At 43.2% G+C, this 22,238-nt stretch overlaps 1 protein-coding gene across 1 annotated transcript in view; it reads right to left on the bottom strand.

Moving 5' to 3' along the window:
- Nucleotides 1–5,483: 5,483 nt before the first annotated feature.
- Mov10l1 (Mov10 like RISC complex RNA helicase 1) overlaps nucleotides 5,484–22,238 on the bottom strand; it is a 76,457-nt gene continuing 59,702 nt past the window's right edge. The window contains exons 23-26 of the mRNA XM_057792533.1: nucleotides 14,783–14,932; nucleotides 6,787–6,894; nucleotides 5,727–5,864; nucleotides 5,484–5,579 (exon numbers count right to left, since the gene is read on the bottom strand). Coding sequence (XP_057648516.1) covers nucleotides 5,484–5,579; nucleotides 5,727–5,864; nucleotides 6,787–6,894; nucleotides 14,783–14,932 — 492 coding nt within the window. The remainder of the gene's footprint in view (nucleotides 5,580–5,726; nucleotides 5,865–6,786; nucleotides 6,895–14,782; nucleotides 14,933–22,238) is intronic.

Here is a 22,238-nt window from a genome sequence, read left to right as displayed (position 1 = left end):
CCAGGCTCTGCACTGTTTTTCTGTTTGCCCTTCTCTGATGACTGGGGCTTTTGCAGACTGACCACTTCCCGGTGAGTTCTTATCTTTCTCTGACCTGTAGTTCCTTCATTTTCCAAATGTCTTTTTTGTTAGCTATTTGTACACGCCTCTCCAAGGGCTCTACCTATCCACTCTGAGTGGACAGCCTTATTTTTTTTAATTATGTATATGGGTGTTTTGCCTGCATGTATGTATATGTACCACCTGCATGCAGTGGCCACAGAGGCCAGAACAACTCCCTAGGACTGAGGTTACAGACATTATAAGCCACTACGTGGGTACTGGGAATTGAACTCAGGTCCATGGAGTTTTCCCCCGCACCCATGGCCACTAACAATAGTGTACCACTCCAGTTCCAGAGGACTGGATCCTTCTTCTAGTCTGCAGGTGCTGCACTCGTGTTGCACAGACATATATGCAGGCAAAATACCCGTATACATAAAAAAATAATAGAGACAAAAATCAGTGTTTAAATGGAGTTGCCCAATAGTGGGGCAACAATGCCCCTACTAGATACCAGAGGCTGACAAATAAAGTCTAGTACCAGGAATGGGTTACTTCTTTTGGAGTTGCTGGTCACTGAATTTGTACAGATCCCAAATATTACAGGTTACTACCATTGTTCTTGGTTACACTACCATTGTTCTTGGTTACACTACCGTTGTTCTTGGTTACACTACCGTTGTTCTTGGTCACACTACCGTTGTTCTTGGTCACACTACCGTTGTTCTTGGTCACACTACCGTTGTTCTTGGTCACACTACCGTTGTTCTTGGTCACACTACCGTTGTTCTTGGTCACACTACCGTTGTTCTTGGTTACACTACCAGTGTTCTTGGTTACACTACCGTTGTTCTTGGTTACACTACCGTTGTTCTTGGTTATACTACCAGTGTTCTTGGTTACACTACCGTTGTTCTTGGTTACACTACCGTTGTTCTTGGTTACACTACCGTTGTTCTTGGTTACACTACCGTTGTTCTTGGTCACACTACCGTTGTTCTTGGTCACACTACCGTTGTTCTTGGTCACACTACCGTTGTTCTTGGTCACACTACTGTTGTTCTTGGTTACACTACTGTTGTTCTTGGTTACCCTCCAGAACTTGATAGTGAGATCTTAGTGCTGGATATACCACATGAGTATATTTAGTCATGGGATATGGAGAAATGGAGCAGGTTCTGACCTGGAAGCACCATTCCTACTGGCTAGCTTTCACAGTGCTATACGGTGCTAAGTACACTACAAGGGGAAGAAAGTAAGCAACATTTTATCTAGTTGTGAGCCCTGCAATTTATAATAATGGCTGGTCTGATACAAAACGCCTATTTAGTTGGGGGCTTCACCCCAACCCCCTGGCATCCATACTGAAATGTTGGGCAGAAAACTCCATTCCAAGCTCCCTCCCCTGGGAGCGGCCACAGTCCAGACTCCACCTTCAAGAAAGCCCACCAAATGGTGACCCCTCCTCAGGGAGGGTCAAGACCACTCCCACAAGCTATTTAAACTACCTCCCAGTGAATGAACATGTGGTCTCCTGGTTTTCCGTAGTCTTTCGGTACTCTGCTCCTCTCTCCGTGTTTTCCTGGGGGGCCACCCGAGAGTGCTGGCACCCATTAAATCTGGGCATCTTCTAATTCGGTCTGATTGGGATTACTGTGTTGGCGGAGAGGTTTGTCAGTCAAGGAAAAATACTTAACAATGCCCACTGATGTAGTAGTGCTATAGGCATCATGGGAGTAACCAACCATTTCTCATCGGATTTATGTTCCACTCCACAAGGCAACCATTGTTGGGCTAGAACCTGTGGCTAGATGAGTCTCAGGCTCTATGGAGATCCCACTACTATTATTCTGCTAAATGAACACTGTATTAATTAATCTGATTAATTAGTGCACCTTTCCACTGTCATCAGTGAAGCTTCTATTTTCAGTAGATGGTCATTAACATGGAAACCCACAACTGGCTAAGGCGCAGAGAATAAGAGACTGGAATGCCCAGTTCTAAATTGGGACATGGACATCACATCCTGTCTCCCAAGGCTCAGGGGTCATTGCTAAAGAGGGGGCAGGAAGAGTTTAAAGAGTCAGAGGTGGTGTATAAATACAAGGAAATAGTGTCCTCCAGAAACAGCAGGGCAGTTGCATATGCAAATGCATGTCAGTTCTGGCAGCATGAATAAGCGTGGAGACATGTGTTAGACATGAAGTAGTACTATTAGCCAGGGAGCAAGCGGCAACAGATAGCTGCTGAGGAGTCAGTTTAAGAATGTTGTTCTGGCAAATGGACCACATTCCAATGGAAGGCTGCACATTGATACATGGGCTGCACAAATTGGACTTGATGGGTGAAAAGGGGGGCACAAGCAGGGTGGATAGAGTGGGGGATGGATCTGGGAGGAATTAGGGGAAGGGTGAAAATGATAAAAATATATTGTATGAAATTCTCAAAGAGCTAAGAACAACTATTGTTGGACTATTGCAAGATGTATTTCCAATTCAAATTTACCTCCATGTTTAGTTTTTATGAAAATCGGCAACATTTTGATTAGGCACTTATATAACATTAAGAATGGCGATATAGGCACAACTCTTGTGTCATGTTCAGCTTCATGGGATCACAAATCAAAGCAAATAGTATTTTCTGTATCTGAGGTGAGCTAAGTAGGCAGAGGCCATTCCACATAACACACAACTCCATTTTAAATGTCCTGAGCAAGCAGCATAGGGCTATTCCCCATCCCATCACTCTCCCTTGGGAACTGCCACTTCGATATGAGGCCAGGGGCATCAAGGGTTTGCTTGGACTTCCTTGGTCATCTAGGGCCATGGGTGATGAATGTGAAATTCCATTTAGGGTACAAAACAGAAAATATATGCCAAAAAAGAAAGAAAATTCACATTTTCTTTCATTCTGACTGACAAGCATAATATTTTGTACTGGGGTTCAAATCCATGGAAAGCGGAAATACAGGTTCAAGAGGGAAAAAGTACTATTTCTAGCTTTGCAGGATGTCCCTTTGCTGGGTAACAGAAGTATAAAACGTTAGCACGTTTTCACCTCACACAAGATACTGACAGGTGGTTCTGTTATGCCTTGGAATGGCAAAATGTACATTATACTTGGAATGACATTGTGAGCAGCCTTTTAAAAGTGAGAAACTGGGGCTGGAGAGATAGTTTAGTAGCTGAGAGCACTGGCTGCTCATAGAGGAACCAGGTTTGGTTCCTAGAACCCACATGGCAACTAACAATCAGCTGCAACCCGAGGACCCTGCACCATCTTCTGCACTCCACTGGCACTTCACATAAAAACACCCAAATTAAGAATAAGCAAAATTAAAAAAAAATTGCAGGAAGTCTATCTCTGCCCACACACGCTTTTGGTCCTTGCTTGGCAGGGGGTCACACTGGTCTGGTAGAGTTGTCACCCCTGAGAGAGGGCCTTCTGTACTCTATTTTCTAAGGCTTTCTTTCGTCATCCCAATTATGCAGGCTGCTACAGTGTCCCCTACAGTGAAACATCCTGGCTTCTATTCCTGAGATGCTGCTAACCTTGGCCCACCTTACTTATGCCTTTGATCCCAGCTCTCTAGATTCTGAGGTATGCCTACCTGTCTCAGCCATAGGATGTTCTGTTCAAGCGGGAGCAGATGTGGTTACCCTGAGCTGGGTGGCTATTTCTGGGGTAGAAAGGTGCTGAGGCCCATGGGTTCATGACTAACTTTAGCTGGGTACTCAGTAGACTAGGTCACTGATGGACTATCATCTACCTGACTAGCTCCCTTCCTGGAACCTTCTAGTTACCTCTTGGTGTTAACCCTGTCATTGTTCCTGCCCTCACTTGCTCATATAGCTAAGGTCTAGGGCCTTTCTTGGTGGCCACACTGCAACTGAGTTCTGATCTGAAGCAAAAGATGACACAGATGTGGAGGCCTGACAGCAATTAAGCTGAAAAGGCTCACTAAGGGGCAGCACCTTCAAGGATCCAGAGGCCATGGGCAGGATGAAGCTGATGGTTTTTCCTGGGATGGTAAAGGGCTGTGATTCCTGCTGAGAGCATCACTATGCTATGAGAGAAGAATGGAGAAAGTTGGCTGGGGGCTGGCTGGCCTGTGCTGCTCTCAGCTCCATCCAAACAAAGGCCCTCACCTAAGACTCTCTATTCCCTGCCTGAGAAAAGTACTTTGCCCATTGTGGTCCTGAGGTAGTAGAGACTCTTGAAGTTTTAGGGGGATTATCCCTCTGTGCTCTAGTTAGCCAGGTCTAGTCCCTACGGTGGAGGGGGAACACTGTAATAGGGTGGGTGCAGGCTTTTAGAGCCTCTATGGGGATTTCTCTATGCACCCAGGATCTGGGCATAAGGGTTCCATCAGCCATGTGCAGTAAGGGGTGCTGCAGGACTGAGTGGGAACTCTCCTCAGGGAGATAGTCCTCACCTGCACAAAAGGGTCAAACTCCACACTGCTGCTTACTGGGTTCTGAAAGACCCCACCTCCAAGTGCAGTTCTTTTGGCAGCAGTGTCTACAGTAGACCATGGCAGAGCCACAGAACTTGACCTGGCCTCCCATAAGGGGAGGAAGCTTGGTGAAATTTTACTTTTCTTAGTGCCTCTAGAGCACAGAGTTGGAATTCCAGTTTGGTCCATCAAGGTGCCTGGTCTCACCTAACGCATGAAGGCTCTTACAAGTTGGCATCTACTTGAATGCAGGGACAGGCCAGGGAGGACAGGCAGGGCTCTAGTATGGGCCTTTACTGACTGCTTCTTTCCAGAAATACTGAGGTCTAGGTGGGCTTCGTCCCATCTAATACCCTTCTCAGTTCTCAGGTGTTGAAACACAGCCAGCTGTGGCCTGTGGTTCTCAGGTAAGTGGGGCTGGTGTCTTTCCTGTGGTTTCACATACAACTACATCAGGACAGACCAGATGATGGCAGAGCCAACTCCAGAGATTTTAGCCAGCAGAGTGCAAATGAAAGACAAAACCCTTATCACTGACGCAGGTGGATTCAGAGACAGAAAGAGGTTGGTGTTACTATAGTGTTTATTTGGGGGAGGGTAGTGGCAGTGACTGCCCACTGGCAGAAACAAACTGTTGTGAACCAAGGTCAGTAAAAGGAAGCAGGAGCAGCTCAGCTGACTCAGTGGTCCTACCTACACCGTGTTCAGTCTTGAGACCAGGAAGCCACAAGAGTCGTAGAAGACTGAAGCATATCTGGACCTAAGGGTCCCTAGAACGAGGCACAATGTCTCCTTGTCAACAGGCCAGACTCTTCTGTGCCCCACAGATCCTGACACTGGACAAGTGAGCACAAAAGCACTTTCCTCCACAGTGCTTCTAACTGGTGCTTTGTTTACCTACTCAGGCACACAAGGGTGAGTGACATTGACCACTAAACTCCAGGACAGGAAAAGTCAACAAGGCATCCAGGCAGGTTTGGAGAGCTCACTTCTGGAGAGCCTGCAGTTCGGGAGGTAGATCACACCCTGTGTAGACACCGTTGGTAACACTGTATTCTAGCAGCGCTCCAAAACAGGGATCCTGAGGAAAAGAAGAGAGCCAAGTGAGTGAAGGCCTAGAGTCTCCTGGTGCCAGGTGCATGTTTGACCTCAGAAGTCATTTCCTGCGACCTGTATCCACCCCGCTTCCTCCATCAAGACATGGCAGCCCAGTGTTTTGTAAACTTACTCTGACAAGGACATGAGGGTTTCCCAGAACAATCAGCAATGCTTTGGGTCTTGTGATTGCAACATTAAATCTTTTTGAATTGGACAAGAAACCCAAAAAATAACGGTCATCTTCAAATCTATCTTCATTTGACCGCACCTACAAGACACAAAGATGAATAAAAATGGTATTTCAAGGTTTGTTTTTTTTTTTTTTAATACACAAAACCAGAAAGGTTAAGAAGCAACATGACCTCATTTGTGTTTAAAAAGTTAGACAGGGCTGATGACAGCACAATTCTGTCTGCAGACAGAAAGTCCCCAAGATGCTAACAGGTTCTGTCTGGGTCTTTTCTTTTTTGCATCTGAATTTTCACTCAGCAGTTAGCATGAGCTTGCAATGAGGATACTTTAAAAATTAAAAGTCAGTGGTTTGAGAGGTAAACTGTCCTTGTGTGGTGGTATAAAAGCAAATGTTTGGGTCTTCTTTTGCCATCTGAGGCACTCTGCTCTCTAGCTGTCTGTCTTTCACTATCTTTTTTCCTTTTCTTTTTTCTAGGCAGGATGTTAATAGACCGGGGGCTTCAAACTCAGAGATCTGCCTGCCTCTGCTTCTGAAATGCTGGGATCAAAGGCGTGCGCAACCTCACCTGTCCTTCACTAGTTTATTCCTCCTCCATGCACTGGCTATTTCTTCCTAAACTCTTTTCACTTGGGCTCCTGATCTCCCTCCCGCCCCCAGACAGGGTTTCTCCGTAGCTTTGGGGCCTGTCCAGGAACTCACTCTGTAGACCAGGTTGGCCTTGAACTTACAGAGATCTACCTCCCTTTGTCTCCCCAGTGGTGGGATTAAAGGTGTACTCTGCCACCACCACCTGGTTTGATCTTTGGGGTTTTGTTAAACAATGTAGTATAGTTACCACTTTTGGAAACACTTGAGTCTAGTACCAGAGTCTCTAGCCTGCAGTGCAGTCTGTTACACTATGAACTAGGTTCTACCATTTTATTTGAATGTATCTGTCATTCATCAAATAACCAGCAATTTCAAGCACATGTCAGCTGGCCACAAACAGAGAACTTACAGTGGAAATAACAATGACCAAGTATTCTTGCCCCTGGAACTCCTCGACCGAGCCAACCTTTATGTCAGTCAAGTCCACATTCCGCAGGAGGATTTTTATTTTCTCCACCTTTAAAACAGGTTATAAGATTAAAAATAACATTGTAAAAATCAAGATATAACCTATTACTGTTAACCCAAATACTACTATGGTTTGGGTCTGAAACGCACTTCCTCTCATACTTTTCAGCACCTGGTCCACAGCTGGTGGCACTATTTCGGGAAGCTGTGTAACTTTTAGACAGTGGGGCTCAGTTGACAGAGTAGGCTTCTGAAGGCTGTTGAAGGGCCTTTCCAGCCCTGCTTTCCAGTCCTGTGATGAACAGTCTCTGCCACATGTTCCGTTGCCAGGAATTAAGTTATTTACCATGTCTTCCCCACCATGGTGGACTGAGATCCTCTGAAATCTGAGCCAGAATAAGTCCTTTCCTCCCTGAGTTGTTTTGTCGGGCGTCTCAAAGTGACATGCGAGTAACTAATACAGAAAACTGGTATGAGAGAAGTGTGGCCATTGCTGTGACTAAACCTGACCATGGCATCTCGGGTCTTTGCCGTTGGTTTGCAGGAGGAATTCAGAACATTTTTGGAACTGTGGGTTACAGAAGTGTCAGCATGCTGTAAGCACAGCTAAATGGATGATTCTGTTGGACTTTGGAAGAATAGAACATTAGAATGTGGACAGTTCCATCAACTAGGGACCAACAATTCAGAAATATGAGCCTCTAGGAGCCATTCTCCTTTGAATCACTACAAATGCCCAAAAAGTCTCTGCATGTGATGCTTAGGAAGGCACACAGGGGCCATGCGGCCATAGGCAAAGCCTGGGACACCACTAATAACATCTCCCCACTCTCTTGTCACTGTGACCCACTCTGCTTTCGTGGTCTAAAGTTAGTGGAGCTCTGCTGTGGCTCACAAATCTTTGCTCTAGCCCGAGAACCTCAGTTCTTAATGACGCTCAAGTTCAGTGCCGCTTCAGTTTTCAGCACTTTTGTTGTAACCGTCTTGTCCTACACTTTAAAAAATATCATGATTATCTTGTTTTTTTTTTTTATGAGAATTCTTGCCCTCAATACTTTAATTAATTAATTATTTATTACACAGTATTCTCAGTATTGTCTGCATGTATGCCTGCAGGCCAGAAGAGGGCACCAGATCTCACTACAGATGGCTGTGAGCCACCATGTGGTTGCTGGGAATTGAACTCAGGACCTTTGGAAGAACAAGCAGTGTTCTTAACCACTGAGCCATCTCTCCAGCCCCTCATGATTATCTTGAATATCACCATAGAATCTTCATCCGGCGATGGATGGAGATAGAGACAGAGACCCTCATCAGAGCAATGGACTGAGCTCCTAAGGTCCAGTTGAAGGGCAGAAGGAGGGAGAAGACAAGCAAGGAAGTCAGGACCGCGAGGGGTTGGTCCACCCACTGAGATAGCGTGCCTGTTCTAATGGGAGCTCACCAAATCCAGCTGGACCGGGTCTGAATGAGCATGTGATCAAACTGGACTCTGTGATTGTGGCTGACAATGGGAGCTGAGAAGCCATTAATAAAGGCACTGGGACTTGGTTTTATGGCATGTTCTGGCTTTTTGGGACCCTAGTTTATATGGATGCACAGCTTCCTAGGCCTGGATGTAGGGGGTAGGGCCTTGGACTTCCCACAGAGTAAGGTTCCCTGCCCTCTCTCAAGCAGGGAAGTGGAGAGAGGGGGAGGGGGGTGGGAGGGGATTGGGAAGAGGGAAGTGTAAATATTTGAATGGAAAAATAAAAAAAAATATTTATCATGTATAAAGTGTTCTGCCTGTATGTATTCCTGCATGTACCAGGTCTTATTACACTTGGTTGTGAGCCACCATGTGGTTGCTGGGAACTGAACTCAGGACCTCTGGAAGAGTTGCCAATGCTATTAACCTCTCTCTGAACAATCTCTCCAGCCCTGCCCTACATTTAAAATTTTTCAAACCCTTCTTCAAACCTTGCATGTGAGAACAAGCAAGGGATTTGAGAAGCATGTTCTAAGTTATAGTTGCTTGATCACAGTGATACACCATTCTCAGACTATACCTCTGCAGCCTGGCATCAGTGATGCCAATGCAAAGGTCCCATGGGGGCGTGTTGGAGGATTCGGCCTTTCCGGCTCCTTCCAGCAAGGCTACACAGGGCAATTGCGCCAAGCTGTGACAAATAGACATCTGAGTGATGACATCTCCCTCTTGACAGGGTTTCTCTGTGTAGTCCTGGCTGTTCTGGAACTCACTCTGTAGACCAGGCTGGCTTTGAACTCAGAGATCCATCGGCCTGCATCCCCAGTGTTGGGATTAAAATCCTGTGTCTCCACCATAGACAAGCTGGTTTCTTGCTATCAGTAGATCTGACCATCAGTGAAAAGGTTACTTGCTTTCTCTTGGCAAATAAGTGACACTGTATGAATTTTATGTGTCCATATGTGCTACATTCTGAGCTGGATATGGGGATAAAAAGGTAGGACAGGGTGATGGAGAGATGGCCCAGTGGTTAAAAACACTGACTACTCTTCCAGATGACCCAGGTTCAAATTCTCAGCACCCACATGAAGGCTCAGAACCATGTGTAACTGACATCCTGTTCTGGCCTTATTGGACAGCAAGAAATAATGTGGCACATAGACATATTCGTAGGCAAAATACTTGTAAATATCAAAAAAAATCACAGAATAATAACGAAACAAAAAATACTGAGGGTATTTTTTAAAAGGAAATATATGGGTGGTGGTGGTGCATGCCTTTAATTCCAGCACTTGGGAGGCAGAGGCAGGCAGATCTCTGTGAGTTTGAGGCCAGCCTGGTCTACAAAATGAGTTACAGGACAGTCAGGACTGTTTCCAGAGAAACCCTGTCTTGAAAAAAAAGTATCATAAAAGAATATGAATGTAGTTCAATGGTTTAGTCCTTGACTACCACGCACAAGGCCGTTTGATTCCTAGCACACAAAACAAAACCCTTACCATTTAAGATTCCTATGTGAGCACCTGGGAGCCTGAGACAGGACGATCATAAGTTTGAGGCTGGTCTGGGATACAAAATGAGTTCTAAGCCAGTTTGAGATCTAAGCAGAAACTATTTCTAAACACCAGAAGCTAGGGCTGGGTGGTGGTGGCTTAAGCCTTTAACCCTAGCACTTGGGAGGCAGAGGCAGGTGGATTTCTCTCTGAGAGTTCGAGGCCTGGTCTACAAAGAGAGATCCAGAACAGCTAGGACTGTTATACAGTATGAGAGACCCTGTCTCGAAAAATCTAAACCAAAACCAAAAACCAAACAAACAAACAAAACAAAACCCCAGAATCTAGAGAGAGGGCTCAGCAATGAAGAGCACTGGTTGCTCTTCCACAGGATCCAGAACTGACTCTCAAAGTGGCTCGCAACCACCTAACTCTAGTCCAGGGCCTCCACAAGCACTTCATGTATGTGTTGTAGATACACACATACAAGTAAAGCATCTATACACATAAAACTAATCTTTAAAATAAACAAACAAGCAAACACTAACAAAAGAGTCTCTCAGACTCCTGGTCAGTCTCATGAAAATTAGTTGGACATAAAGACCCTGAACTAATCCACCATGCTGGACAGCTAGCTGTGCGGTGACCAACGGCAGTGTGGAAGGCTGGAAAGCTCTTCAGTCTAGATCAGTGCAATCTTGAGGATTGAGCTGAGCCTCAGTGACAGGCTGATGATAGGTGGCGCTAGGCTAGGCTGATGTCACATGATCTGTTCTCTCATGGATGTCTACTAGTATCCATGAAGGGCTTTAGGTCAAAACAAGGCTTAGGCAAGACAATGACAACCAAGTGAGGAGACAGACCAATCTACTCCAGCAAAGCAACCATACACTTGCACATTCAGCGTTCTGGAAATAATCACAGCCCAACAAGTGTTAATGCTACTCAACTCTGGGTAATAATTATGGGAGTCTGTGTTCTTGTCTGCGGGCTCTTCTACCTGGCTGTAACCTCAAAAGGCAAGCATACATGGAGAACCAAGAGTTCTGCTCATGGGCTAGAAAGATGGCTCAGCTATTAAAAGCTAGGCTGATAACCAAAACCAAAACCAACCAAACAAGATTTAAAAAAAACCCCAAAACAACAAAACAAAAATAGGAAAATAAAGAGTTGGGTTTCCACCCAGCATCTACAGCTGTCTCTACTTAAAAAAGAAAAAAAAGACCTTGAGGTGGGAATGAGTGTATTATTGGCTGAAGCTGTTCATGGCTGAGGAGATACAGAAGAGTCTGGTGAGAAGCAGTAGCTTGGGAAGACTCAAATGGCCTGAGGTCTGCACAGAAAGGCACCTGAGGTTGTATACTTAGTGAATGGCAACCACACAAGGTGATGAGGATGGCCACTGCTGAAAACTGTTGACCCACTAAGCTGGGATTGTACTCCCCCAGAAGCCATATCTAAAAACAATGAAAATAAAACTCAATAGGGAGACATACCAGAAAAAAATAGATGCCACAGTCAGAGTAGAGACAGCTATGAGCCAAAGAAGCAAATAAGAAGAGAGCACAACATTCTTAGGGTGAGAATCAGAACCCCAAGTTACTTGTTTTCTGAAATTTCTAGTTCTCAACAAAAGTTTAAAAACATTCAGAGGGGGGGCTGGAGAGATGGCTCAGAGGTAAAGAGCACTGGCTGCTCTTCCAGAGGTCCTGAGTTCAATTCCCAGCAACCACATGGTGGCTCACAACCATCTGTACTGAGATCTGGCGCCCTGCTCTGGTGTGTGGGCATACATCAAGGCAGAATGTTGTATACATAATAAATAAATAAATCTTTAAAAAAAACAAAAAAAAAACAAACAAAAAAAACATTCAGAGGGCCCAGCACTTGGGAGGCAGAGGCAGGTAGAATTCTGCGCTGAAATCATCTAGCTCTGTTTTTTTTGTTTTTGGTTGGGAGACTTTTAATGATTACTTTTATTTCCTTAGGGGTTATACGTCTATTTAAATTGTTCATCTGATCTTGATTTAATTTTAGTAAGTAGTATCTATCAAGAAAATTGTTCTTTTAGATTTTCCAATTTGGTGGAGTACAGGTTTTTGAAGTATGACCTAATGATTCTTTGAATTTCCTTGGTGTCTCTGTTATGTCCCCCCTTCTTGTTTCTGATTTTGTTAATCTTGATATTTTCTTTTAGTTGGTTTGGATAAGGGTTTGTCTATCTTGTTGATTTCCTCAAAGAACCGCCTTTGTTTCATTGATTGTTCTCTGTTTTTATCTTGATTTCAACCCTGAGTTTGATTATTTTCTGCTGTCTATTGTTTTTGGGTGTGTACTTCTTTTTGTTCTAGAACTTTCTTTCAAGTGTGTTGTTAAACTCCAGTTTCTTTCTTTTTTAAATTTATTTATTATGTATATAGTGTTCTGGGCACCAGATCTCATTATAATGTGGATGAGCCATCATGTGGTTGCTGGGAATTGAACTCAGGACCTCCAGAACAATAGCCAGTTCTCCTAACCTCTGAGCCATCTCTCCAGCCAAGTTCCAGCTTCTTTATGCAGGCACTTAGTGCTATGAACATCCCTCTTAGCACCACGTTCATGGTGCCCCCTATGTTTGGGTTCGTTGTGCATTCATTTTCATTTAATTCTAGGAAGTCTTTAATTTCTTTAGTTCTGCCTTGACCCAGTAGAGAGTTTCTAGGTTTTCTGTTGTTGAAATCCAACTTTAACCTGTGAAGGTCTGATAGGAAACAGGAGTTATTTCTATTTTCTTGTATCTGCTGAGACTTTCTTTGTGACAAAGTATGTGGTTAATTTTGGAGAAGGTTCTGTGAGGTCCTGAGGTGTATTCTTTAGTGTTTGGGTAAAATGTTCTGTAGATATTTGCTAGGTCCATTTGGTTCATAATGTCTGTTAGTTCCATTATGCCTCTGCTTAGTTTTTGTCTGGATTACTGGTTCATTGGTGAGAGTGAGGTATTCAAGTCTCCCACTATTAATATTATGAGTGAGTTTCAATGTGCATATTAAATTTCAGTAATGCTTCTTTTTCAAATGTGGGTGCCATTGCATTTGGGGAATAGATGTTAAGAATTGAGACGTCATCTTGGTGGAGCTTTCCTTTGATGAATATTGTCTTTACCCATCTCTTTTGCTTTATTTTGGTTGGAAGGCTATTTTAACGTTAGATATTAGAATAGCTAGCTACATCAGCTTGCTTCTTAGGTCTGTTTGCTTGGAAAATATTTTTCTCTGAGGTAAGGTCTATTTTTGATGTTGAGTTGTATTTCTTTTATGCAGCAGAAAGATGGATACTATTTTCATAGCCATTCTGTTAGCTTGTATCTTATTTTGTTTTGTTTGTTTTTAAGACAGGGTTTTGCCAGGTGGTGGTGGAGCACACCTTTAATCCCAGCACTCGGGAGGCAGAGGCAGACAGATCTCTATGAGTTCGAGGCCAGCCTGGTCTATAAGACCTAGTTCCAGGACAGGCTCTAAAGCTACAGAGAAACCCTGCCTCAAAAAACCAAAAAAATGCCATGTTTGGTTGATATCCCTGGGAGGCCTGCCCTTTTCTGAAGGGAAATGAAGAAGTGGATCTGGGGGAAAGGGAAGGGGGGGGGCTGGAGAAGAGGAAGGAGGGAATATAACAGAAGTAATATATGAGAGAAGAATAAATAGAAAAGAAAAAAGAACATATGAACTTGGACTTGTGAGTGGGCTACAGTGCATCATCAAGATGGAAGATGCTGTTTCCAGAGAGCTATGTGCCAATGCCCCCAAACTTACCAAGGAGGAAAAATAGCCAGCACCAAGTGGCTGTGGGCTCTTAATCAGGCTGTTGCTATCTCTGTGCCACCAAAGGGGCAGGAACTCAGCTACTGAAACTTGTGTTTGGTATGGAAGGTACTGCTACTCACAACATAGTATCAGAACAGGAAATAAACATACAGAGTTTCTGGCTGTCACAACCTATAGAGAGCTTTATAGGATCAGCAATACTTGCTGCCTTCAATCCTTTGTAGAACGGTGATCCTCACAAACGCTCACAGCATTCATTACTTTTGAGAAATACTGGTTGAGGGCTGGGATGGACAGCTTTTTCTTTTATAGAGACAGGGTTTCCCTCTGTAGCCCATCTTCTTCTTCTTCTTCTTCTTCCTCCTCCTCCTCCTCCTCCTCCTCCTCCTCCTTCTTCTTCTTTTCTTCTTCTTCTTCTTCTTCTTCATCATCATCATCATCATCATCATCATCATCATCATCATCATCTCAGAGACCCTCCTGCCAACTTCTCCCAAGTTCTGGGATTGAAGCTGAAAGCTTTTATTTTCTCTTTTAAATGGTTTTTCAAGACAGGGTTTCTCTGTGTAGCCCTGGCTGTCCTGGACTTGCTCTGTAGACCAGGCTGGCTTTGAACTCAGAGATCTGCCTCCAGAGTGCTAGAACTAAAGGCATATGCCACCACTGCCCTGACAAAAGTTCTTTTCCTTCCTTTCTTTCTTCCTTCAAGATTTAATTATTTATTTTATATGAATGCTCTATTGACTTTATACCAGAAGAAGGCATCAGATCCCACTATGAGCCACCATGAGGTTGCTAGGAATTGAACTCAGGACTCCTGGAAGAGCAGTCAGTGCTTTTAACCACTGAGCCATCTCTCCAGCCTCCTGAAAGTTTTTTCTTAAAGGGACAAAATACCAACATATTCCACAGGTCCTTATGTAAATATTTATGATGTAATTACCTAGAATGTAAAAATAATGCTCATCCCTGGGTGGAATAAGACAGGTGGCTGGTTAGTAATGGCCATGAGGTGTACGCTTTACCAATTGCTTATCTTCAGCATCACTAGAACATGGTTCTGCTTCTCTGGAAATCTCTTGCTGTTCAAAATGAGCTTGTTTCTGGCCTTCAGAAACCAAAGACCAAGGGCCATAGTGACCATATACGAAGGCAGAGTCCTGGTGGGCTCACCTGCTTCCTATAGGGTGTGATGACACCAATATCCTTGGAAGAAACTTGGCTGGAGACATTCCGGGCCAAGAGGCAACAGTAGCGCATGACCTGGACAGCCTCGGCTGGGCTGAACCATGACGGGCTTCTTCCTTCACGAGCCTCATTCCCCTGAGACAGTGAGAACATAACATGTTATTTACCTAGTGACGTGTACCAAGGATCAAAGAGCTCAAGTAGGGACTGGGAATACACAGTAAACACAACAGAAAAAACATCTCTACTGTCATACAGAATTTATATCCTATCAGGACAGTTATCATTAAATAATTTGGAAATTAGAACCATCTTTTTAAATAAAAAGAATTTTTGTGTCCCCTTTACCCCAGACAAGGTCTTGCTATGTAGCCTTGGCTAGGTTGGAACTCACTATGCAGAACAGGATGGCCTTAGCCTGAGTCCTGGGATTAAAGGCATGTGTTGTCACATCTGGCTAACAAAAAAATGTTCTGAGTCAGAGTCTTACTATGTAGCCCAAGGTTGGCTTCAAACCTACAGAGATTCATGTGTCTCTGCCTCTCAAGTGCTGGGTTAAAGACTTATAGCACTAAGCCTGCTAGAACCACATTATATTTTATATAAGTAAAGAAAAGGGATGGTTGTACAAATCTACCATTTTAGGGCCAGAAATGGTGGCACATCCCTTTAATTTCAGCACTTGGGAGGCAGAAACACACAGATCTCTGTGAGTTCACCGCCAGCCTCGTTTGCATAGTAAGTTATAAGACTATATAGTGAAACCCTGTCTCAAAAAGCAAGCAAGCAAGCAAGCAAGCAAGCAAGCAAGCAAGCAAGCAAGCAAGCAAAAGAAATCCTGAAGTTCTACGAGATGGATAAACCCTGAGGAATGCTGAGTGAAATAGCCAGGCATCGGAGTATGACTGTATAGTCCACTTACACAAGGTCTACAGAGTGGTCACATTAATAGGGGGCTGCCAGGGGCAGGGCTAGTGGAGAACTAAGATTTTGTAGGGAGGCAGTTTCAGTATTGCAATAAAAAAGATTCTAGAGATTGTTGGCCAAAAACTATGAATATACTTAACAGCACTGAACTTCACAGTTTAAAATGGTTATTTCACCATAATTTAAAAATGAACGAAGCTCAGAGTGACAATGCACATCTTTATCCCATCACTGGGTCTGAGCGTGAGGTCAGCCTGCAATACTTACCAAGATCCTGTCTCATAAAACACAACAAAATAAAAAAGCAAATCAGATAAAGCAATAATAATCACAATTACCTTTCAGAATAGCCTGTTTTATGACATATAATTTTATCCATTTTTTATTTATAACATAACCTAAATATCTTAAACATTAATGAGAAAAAAGATTATGGTAGGATTTTAAAAATTATTTTATTATCTTATGCATGTGTACCATGTATGTGCCTTGTGCTCATTAAGGTCAGAAGAGGGTATCAGATCTCTTGGAATTGGAGCTACAAATTGCCTTAGTTAGGTTTTTATTGCTGTGAAGAGACACCATGACCATGGAGACTCTTATAAAAGAAAACATTTAATTGGGGCGGGGGGGCTTGCTTATAGTTTCAGTTCAGTCCATTATCATCATGGCGGCATGCAGGCAGATGTGCTTCTGGAAGAGCCGAGAGTCCTACATCTTGCTGGCAACAACTGACTCACTGGGCAATGTCCTAAGCATAGGAATCCTCGAGCCCACTCCCACAGTGATACAATTCCTCCAACTAGGCCATACCCACTCCAACAAAGTCACACGTTCTAATAGTGCTGCTCCCTTTGAGATTATGGAGGCCAATTACATCAAACTATCACATTCCACTCCCTGGTTCCATAAGCTTGTAAAATATCATGACGAAAAATTTAGTTCAACTTCAAAAGTTCTCATAGTCTATCACAGTCTCAACAATGTTTTAAAGTCCAAAGTTCAGTCTCTTCAAAGATTTATGCAATCTCTTAACTGTAATCACCTGTAAAAATCAAATTCAAAAAGCAGATCACACACTTCCAATATATATTGGCACAGGATATACAATACTGTTCCAAAATGTATGGAAGGGGGCATAGTGAGGAAGTACTGGACCAAAACAAGACTGAAAACCAGCTGGGAAAACTCCAAACTCTGCATCTCTATTTGTATCTGCATGTCTGGTGTCAAAAACACTCTCTAAATCTCTAACTTCATTTAGCTTTGTTGACTGCAAGACACTTCTTTCTCTTAGGCTGGTTCCACTCCCTGTTAGCAGCTTTCCTTGGCAGGCACCCCATGATTCTGGCATGTCTATGTCTAACATCTTACGTCCTCCAAGGCAATCCAGGCTTCAACTTCACGGCCTCACACAATGGCCTCTCTACTGGGCCTCCATTCAGGACCCTGACACATGCCTGGCCTCAGTGGCTTTATTCCATAACTCCATTCTTTTGTCCTTAACTCTAAATCCAGAACAATGTGGCAAAATCTGCTAAGTTCTGTGATTGCTGGGGCTGGAACATGGCCCCCTTGTTTAGTTACATCTTCACCAGCTCTCTGTCCTTCACTGCCAAGCTTGGCTGTCCTGACACTAGCTCCACAGACCAGGCTGCCTCAACTCAGAGATCCGCCAGTCTCTGCCTCCCGAGTGCTGGGATTAAAGGTGTGCACCATCATATCCAGCTCTAAACTTTTCTTTGGTTTCTTTCTTGGATTGGAAACTTAGCTGAGTGGGATCTTGCCCTGAAGTCACTACTCCATTCCATTTATTAATCCATTTATCTCCTTTTCATGTAAATCTTCATTATACTTATCACTAATAGCCACACAACAGAGTTTTATACTAAACTGTTCTGAGATTTCTTCTGCCAATAGAATCAAATCTCTTCACTTTAGCCTCAGGCAGACTCTTCAGACTAGGGCAAAAGGCAGCCACTTTCTTCACCAAAATATTACAAGAACAATCTCTAGGCAACATACTAAAATTATTCTCCTCTGAAACCTCTTGAGCAACCCCCCACAGTTCAAATAACTTTCAGCACCTCTGCCTTCTATGCTTCTACTATTCTGGCCCTTTAAGCAGTGCTTAAAGCATTCCACTGCTTTCACAATCCAAAGTACCAAACTCCAAATTCATTCAAACAAACTGGTTCATGGTCAGGCCTATCACAGCAATACCCTAATCCCTGGTACCAACTTCTGTTTTAGGGGTTTCATTGCTATGAAGAGACACCATGACCACACCAATTCTTTTTTTTTTTTTTTTTTTTTTTGGTTTTTTGAGACAGGGTTTCTCTGTGGTTTTGAAGCCTGTCCTGGAACTAGCTCTTGTAGACTAGGCTGGTCTCGAACTCACAGAGATCCGCCTGCCTCTGCCTCCCGAGTGCTGGGATTAAAGGCGTGCACCTCCACCGCCCGGCTGACCACAGCAATTCTTATAGAGTAAAACATGTAATTGAGGGGAGTTGCTTACAGTTTCAGAGGTTCAGTTCATTATCATGGCAGGGAGCATGGCAGCATATGGGAAGCATGGTGTTGGAAAAGTTGACTGACCCACTGAGTGGTATCCTGAGCATAGGAAACTTCAAGCTTACCCCCACTGCTGTGGACTAGAATATTTGTTTAACTATGTAAAGATGTGCTGTATTTGTTTCACCTTGCCTGCCTAAGGCACCTGATTGGTCTAATAAAAAGCTCAATCGCCAATAGCTAGGCAGTAGAGGGATAGACAGGGATGGCAGCAGAGAGAATAAAGAGGAGAAGGAATTTAGGCTGGAGAGAGAATAAGGGAGAAAGAGAGGAAGACATCCTGGGCTGGCCAGCAAGGCACCTGCCTGCCAGCCTGCCACAGACAGAGGAAGCAGGAAAGTATGATATAAAAAAATGAAAGAAAGGTAAAAAGTCCCAAGGCAAAATGTAGATGAAGAGAAACAGGTTAAATCAAGTTATAAGTGCTAGCAGGATATGTATAAGATAAAGCTGATCATTCATAACTAATAATAAGTCTCTGTGTCATGATGTGGGATACAGCAATCTGAGAAAGCCTGCTATACCTTATAATGACACACTTTTTCCAAGAAGGCCATACCTACTTCAACAAAGTCCCATATAGGTAGAGTTTCCCTATACTGGGAGCTGCTTCAGTTACCACACAGAGGCTTGTATTAATTGTAAATGCTTGTCTGATAACTCAGGCTTATTACTAACTAGCTCTTACATTTAAATTAACCCATTTTTATTAATCTATGTTTTACCATATGGCTCATGGCTTTACCTGTACTCCAACACAGCCTTTCCACTGTAAAATATCTGTTTATCTCTTTTATCTGGAGTCTAGACACCCAAACTAAGACAGGACAGAGGAAGAGCATATTTCCCTCGTGTTTCTGGCTGAAAACTTAGCATTTGCATTCTTTTGTTGTTGTTGTTGTTGAAGAGGAAGAGGAGAGGGAAGGGGAACTGTGGTTGGTTATGTAAAATGAATAAAAAAGAAAAAAAGAAAAAAGATTTGGAAAAGTCAACAAGGTGATGTGTAAATGTAACCAACTATCACAATTTTTTTAAAAATATTTATTTATTTATTATGTATACAATGTTGTCTGTGTGTATGCCTGAAGGTCAGAAGAGGGCACCAGACCTCATTACAGATGGTTGTGAGCCACCATGTGGTTGCTGGGAATTGAACTCAGGACCTTTGGAAGAGCAGGCAATGCTCTTAACCACTGAGCCATCTCTCCAGCCCCCCAACTATCACAATTTGTGCTCAAAAGTAAGCAACAGAAACAAAAACAGGAAAATAAATCTATAGTCTCCTAAAATATATGCATGTAAAAAAAAAAGTTACCAGACTCAGAAAACAAACTCACAAAAGAGGTGTAAAGTATACAAGGTTGAGAGGTAAAAAAAAGATAGTTTTGGGTTGGTAATACAAATTAGGATGGAAAGTAAATTTGGTACAACACTTTGAATTCACCAAAAAAGAGTAGATAATAGAGTGTTTTCTTTGAATTTGTCAAATGCAAATGGCTAAATTCTTACCTGCATATATTTGTATATAGTTATTGTACATATTGTATATGGTTTTACTATGTTAGTTAAAAATCTTCCTTTCTTTTCTTTTTTAGACAAAAGGGGGAAATGTGTGATATTTTGATCATGTTCTGAAAAATAAAGCTTGCTTGTTTGGAGTCAGAGGGAAGAGTTAGCCACTAGCTGACCAAAATTAACCACAGAGGTTTTGGAAGACTGAAGGCAGATAGGAAGGAAGTAGTAAGACTGGGCAGAAAAAGATCTGGCTCTCTGGTTGGAGGAAGGAACAGAGCAGGGAGGAAGACAGTGGCTTCTTTGCTCCTCTGATCTTTCATGCTCTTACCCCTCCATCCGATTCCTGAATATTTATTGATAGAGAATAATTAATGTTCCAGCCACACCTCCTAACAATGCCATTCCCTATGAGATTATGGGGCCAATTATATTCAAAGTCCCACACAGATGATTGTGAACCATCATTCAGACATCTGGGACTGAAATGAGGCCCTCTGCAAGATAAACCACTAAGCCATCTTTTTAACTCCAAATTTATTTTTTTTAAAGATAAGGTCTCGTATGGATCAGACTGTCCTGGAACTCACAAAAAAATCTGCCTGCCTCTGCCTCCTGAGTGTTGATATTAAAAACATGCATCACCACACAGGGTTTCAGAAAAATTCAATCAATAGCCAAGAATCACGTAGAAAAATATGGAAAATGTAGAAACAACAGTAATAAAGGTAAAGAAGAAATAAAACCCAATAAAGAGTGAGTGAGATGATTTGACGAAATTGGATTAAATATGACACCCAGCTGCTTCTAAAAAAGAAAAAGCCTAAAGTACAATACAGTGAATAGCCAGGCACAGAGGCAAATCACTTTAATCCCAGCACTCAGGAGGCAGAGACAGGTGGATGTCTGTGAGTTTGAGGTCAGCCTGGTCTACAGAGTGAGTTAGCCCTGGCAGAGTTAAATGGTGAGACTGTCTCAAAAAACAAACAAGCTGGGTGGTGGTGGCGCATGCCTTTAGTCCCAGCACTTGGGAGGCAGAGGCAGGCGGATCTCTGTGAGTTCGAGACCAGCCTGGTCTATAAGAGCTAGTTCCAGGCTCCAAAACCACAGAGAAACCCTGTCTCGAAAAACCAAAAAGAAAAAAAAAAAAAAAAAAAAAAAAAAAAAAAAAAAAACCAACCAAACAAACAAAATACAACGAATGAAAATGAAAATCAAAGCGACCATCCTCAGCTATGAGTTGCGAAAGACCCTTTGGCAAAATAGCCAAAGCAAGCAAATAAAAAGTCTCAACGAAAACAGAAATAAGGGCCAGGCATAGTGGTATCCAAATTTAATTACAGCATTCAAGAGGTAGAGACAGGCATACCTCTGTGAGCTCAAGGCAGTTCTTTTCAGGCCCGTCTAAACCACATTACTGATGCTCTATCTAAAGAGGTGCGAACAACAACACAACAGCCAACCATTAGGAAAGTACTTTTCATCAGACACAGCAGCTGAAATCTATCATCAAAACACTCGGAAGTGGAGCAGGAAGATGGAAAATTCAAAGTCAGTTTTGGCTACAAAATGATCTGTGTCACTTCCCCACCTCTCCTCCAGTGCTAGGGCTGGGGGGAGGAAAGGAGATGGAAAGAGAGATGAAGTAGAGCTGGTCTGGGATATTGCAGCCTGGACCTGCCTCTCATTAAAACAGAAGGCACAGAATTAAAAAAAAAAAATACTAGTAGGAGTTGTTGGCCAGAGAATTCCAGACTCCCAACACAATGTAAACTTATTTCTATTGCCCATAGTAGCCTCCCAGAGGCTGAAGGTAAGTCAGGGCTGCTAAAGACACCATGCACTTTGGACACACAGGACTTGGAGGATTCGAGCTAGAGATGACCTGACAGCCTCCTCCTCAAGGACTAGCTTTCATAGTAACAGAAGGTGCTAAAACAGTCCTACCCAACTGTGACATCTATGAACCACAACAATGCCCAGCACGGTAAGATGTTCCTAAAGGTGTAATAATGGTACCCATAGCTTGTTGGCAACCAACAGCTGTCTGATTAAATTAAGGACTGCTTAGCAGAAGGGAAGTCATGCCTGGGGCTGGAAAACTAGCCAATTGCTGTGGCAAGTGAGGTCACGGCTCTTCAAGGAGAACCTACTGCCACCACTTCACTTGTTTAAGCATAACTCCCAACTGCACTCCAAATACTCTCACCATTCATCAAAGAGCTTCCCTTTAGAGCAGAGATTACAGAAAACCACAACTGCTCACATCAGACAACAACTGATCATGGAGTTCCCAGTCCCAACAGATACATATACAACACAACTTCTGCACCTAAAGCTCCAGGAACATTGTGGAAGTGGGGACCAGAGAGACTGTAGGAGCCAGAGGACCAGAAAGTCTGCTGTTAGAGCATATCTTGTAGAAATA

This window comes from Chionomys nivalis, chromosome 17, assembly GCF_950005125.1.
Source record: "Chionomys nivalis chromosome 17, mChiNiv1.1, whole genome shotgun sequence".
Classification (NCBI taxonomy): domain Eukaryota; kingdom Metazoa; phylum Chordata; class Mammalia; order Rodentia; family Cricetidae; genus Chionomys; species Chionomys nivalis.
The sequence above is the reverse complement of the archived record's forward strand: the minus strand, read 5'-3'. Positions and strand labels throughout refer to the sequence as shown.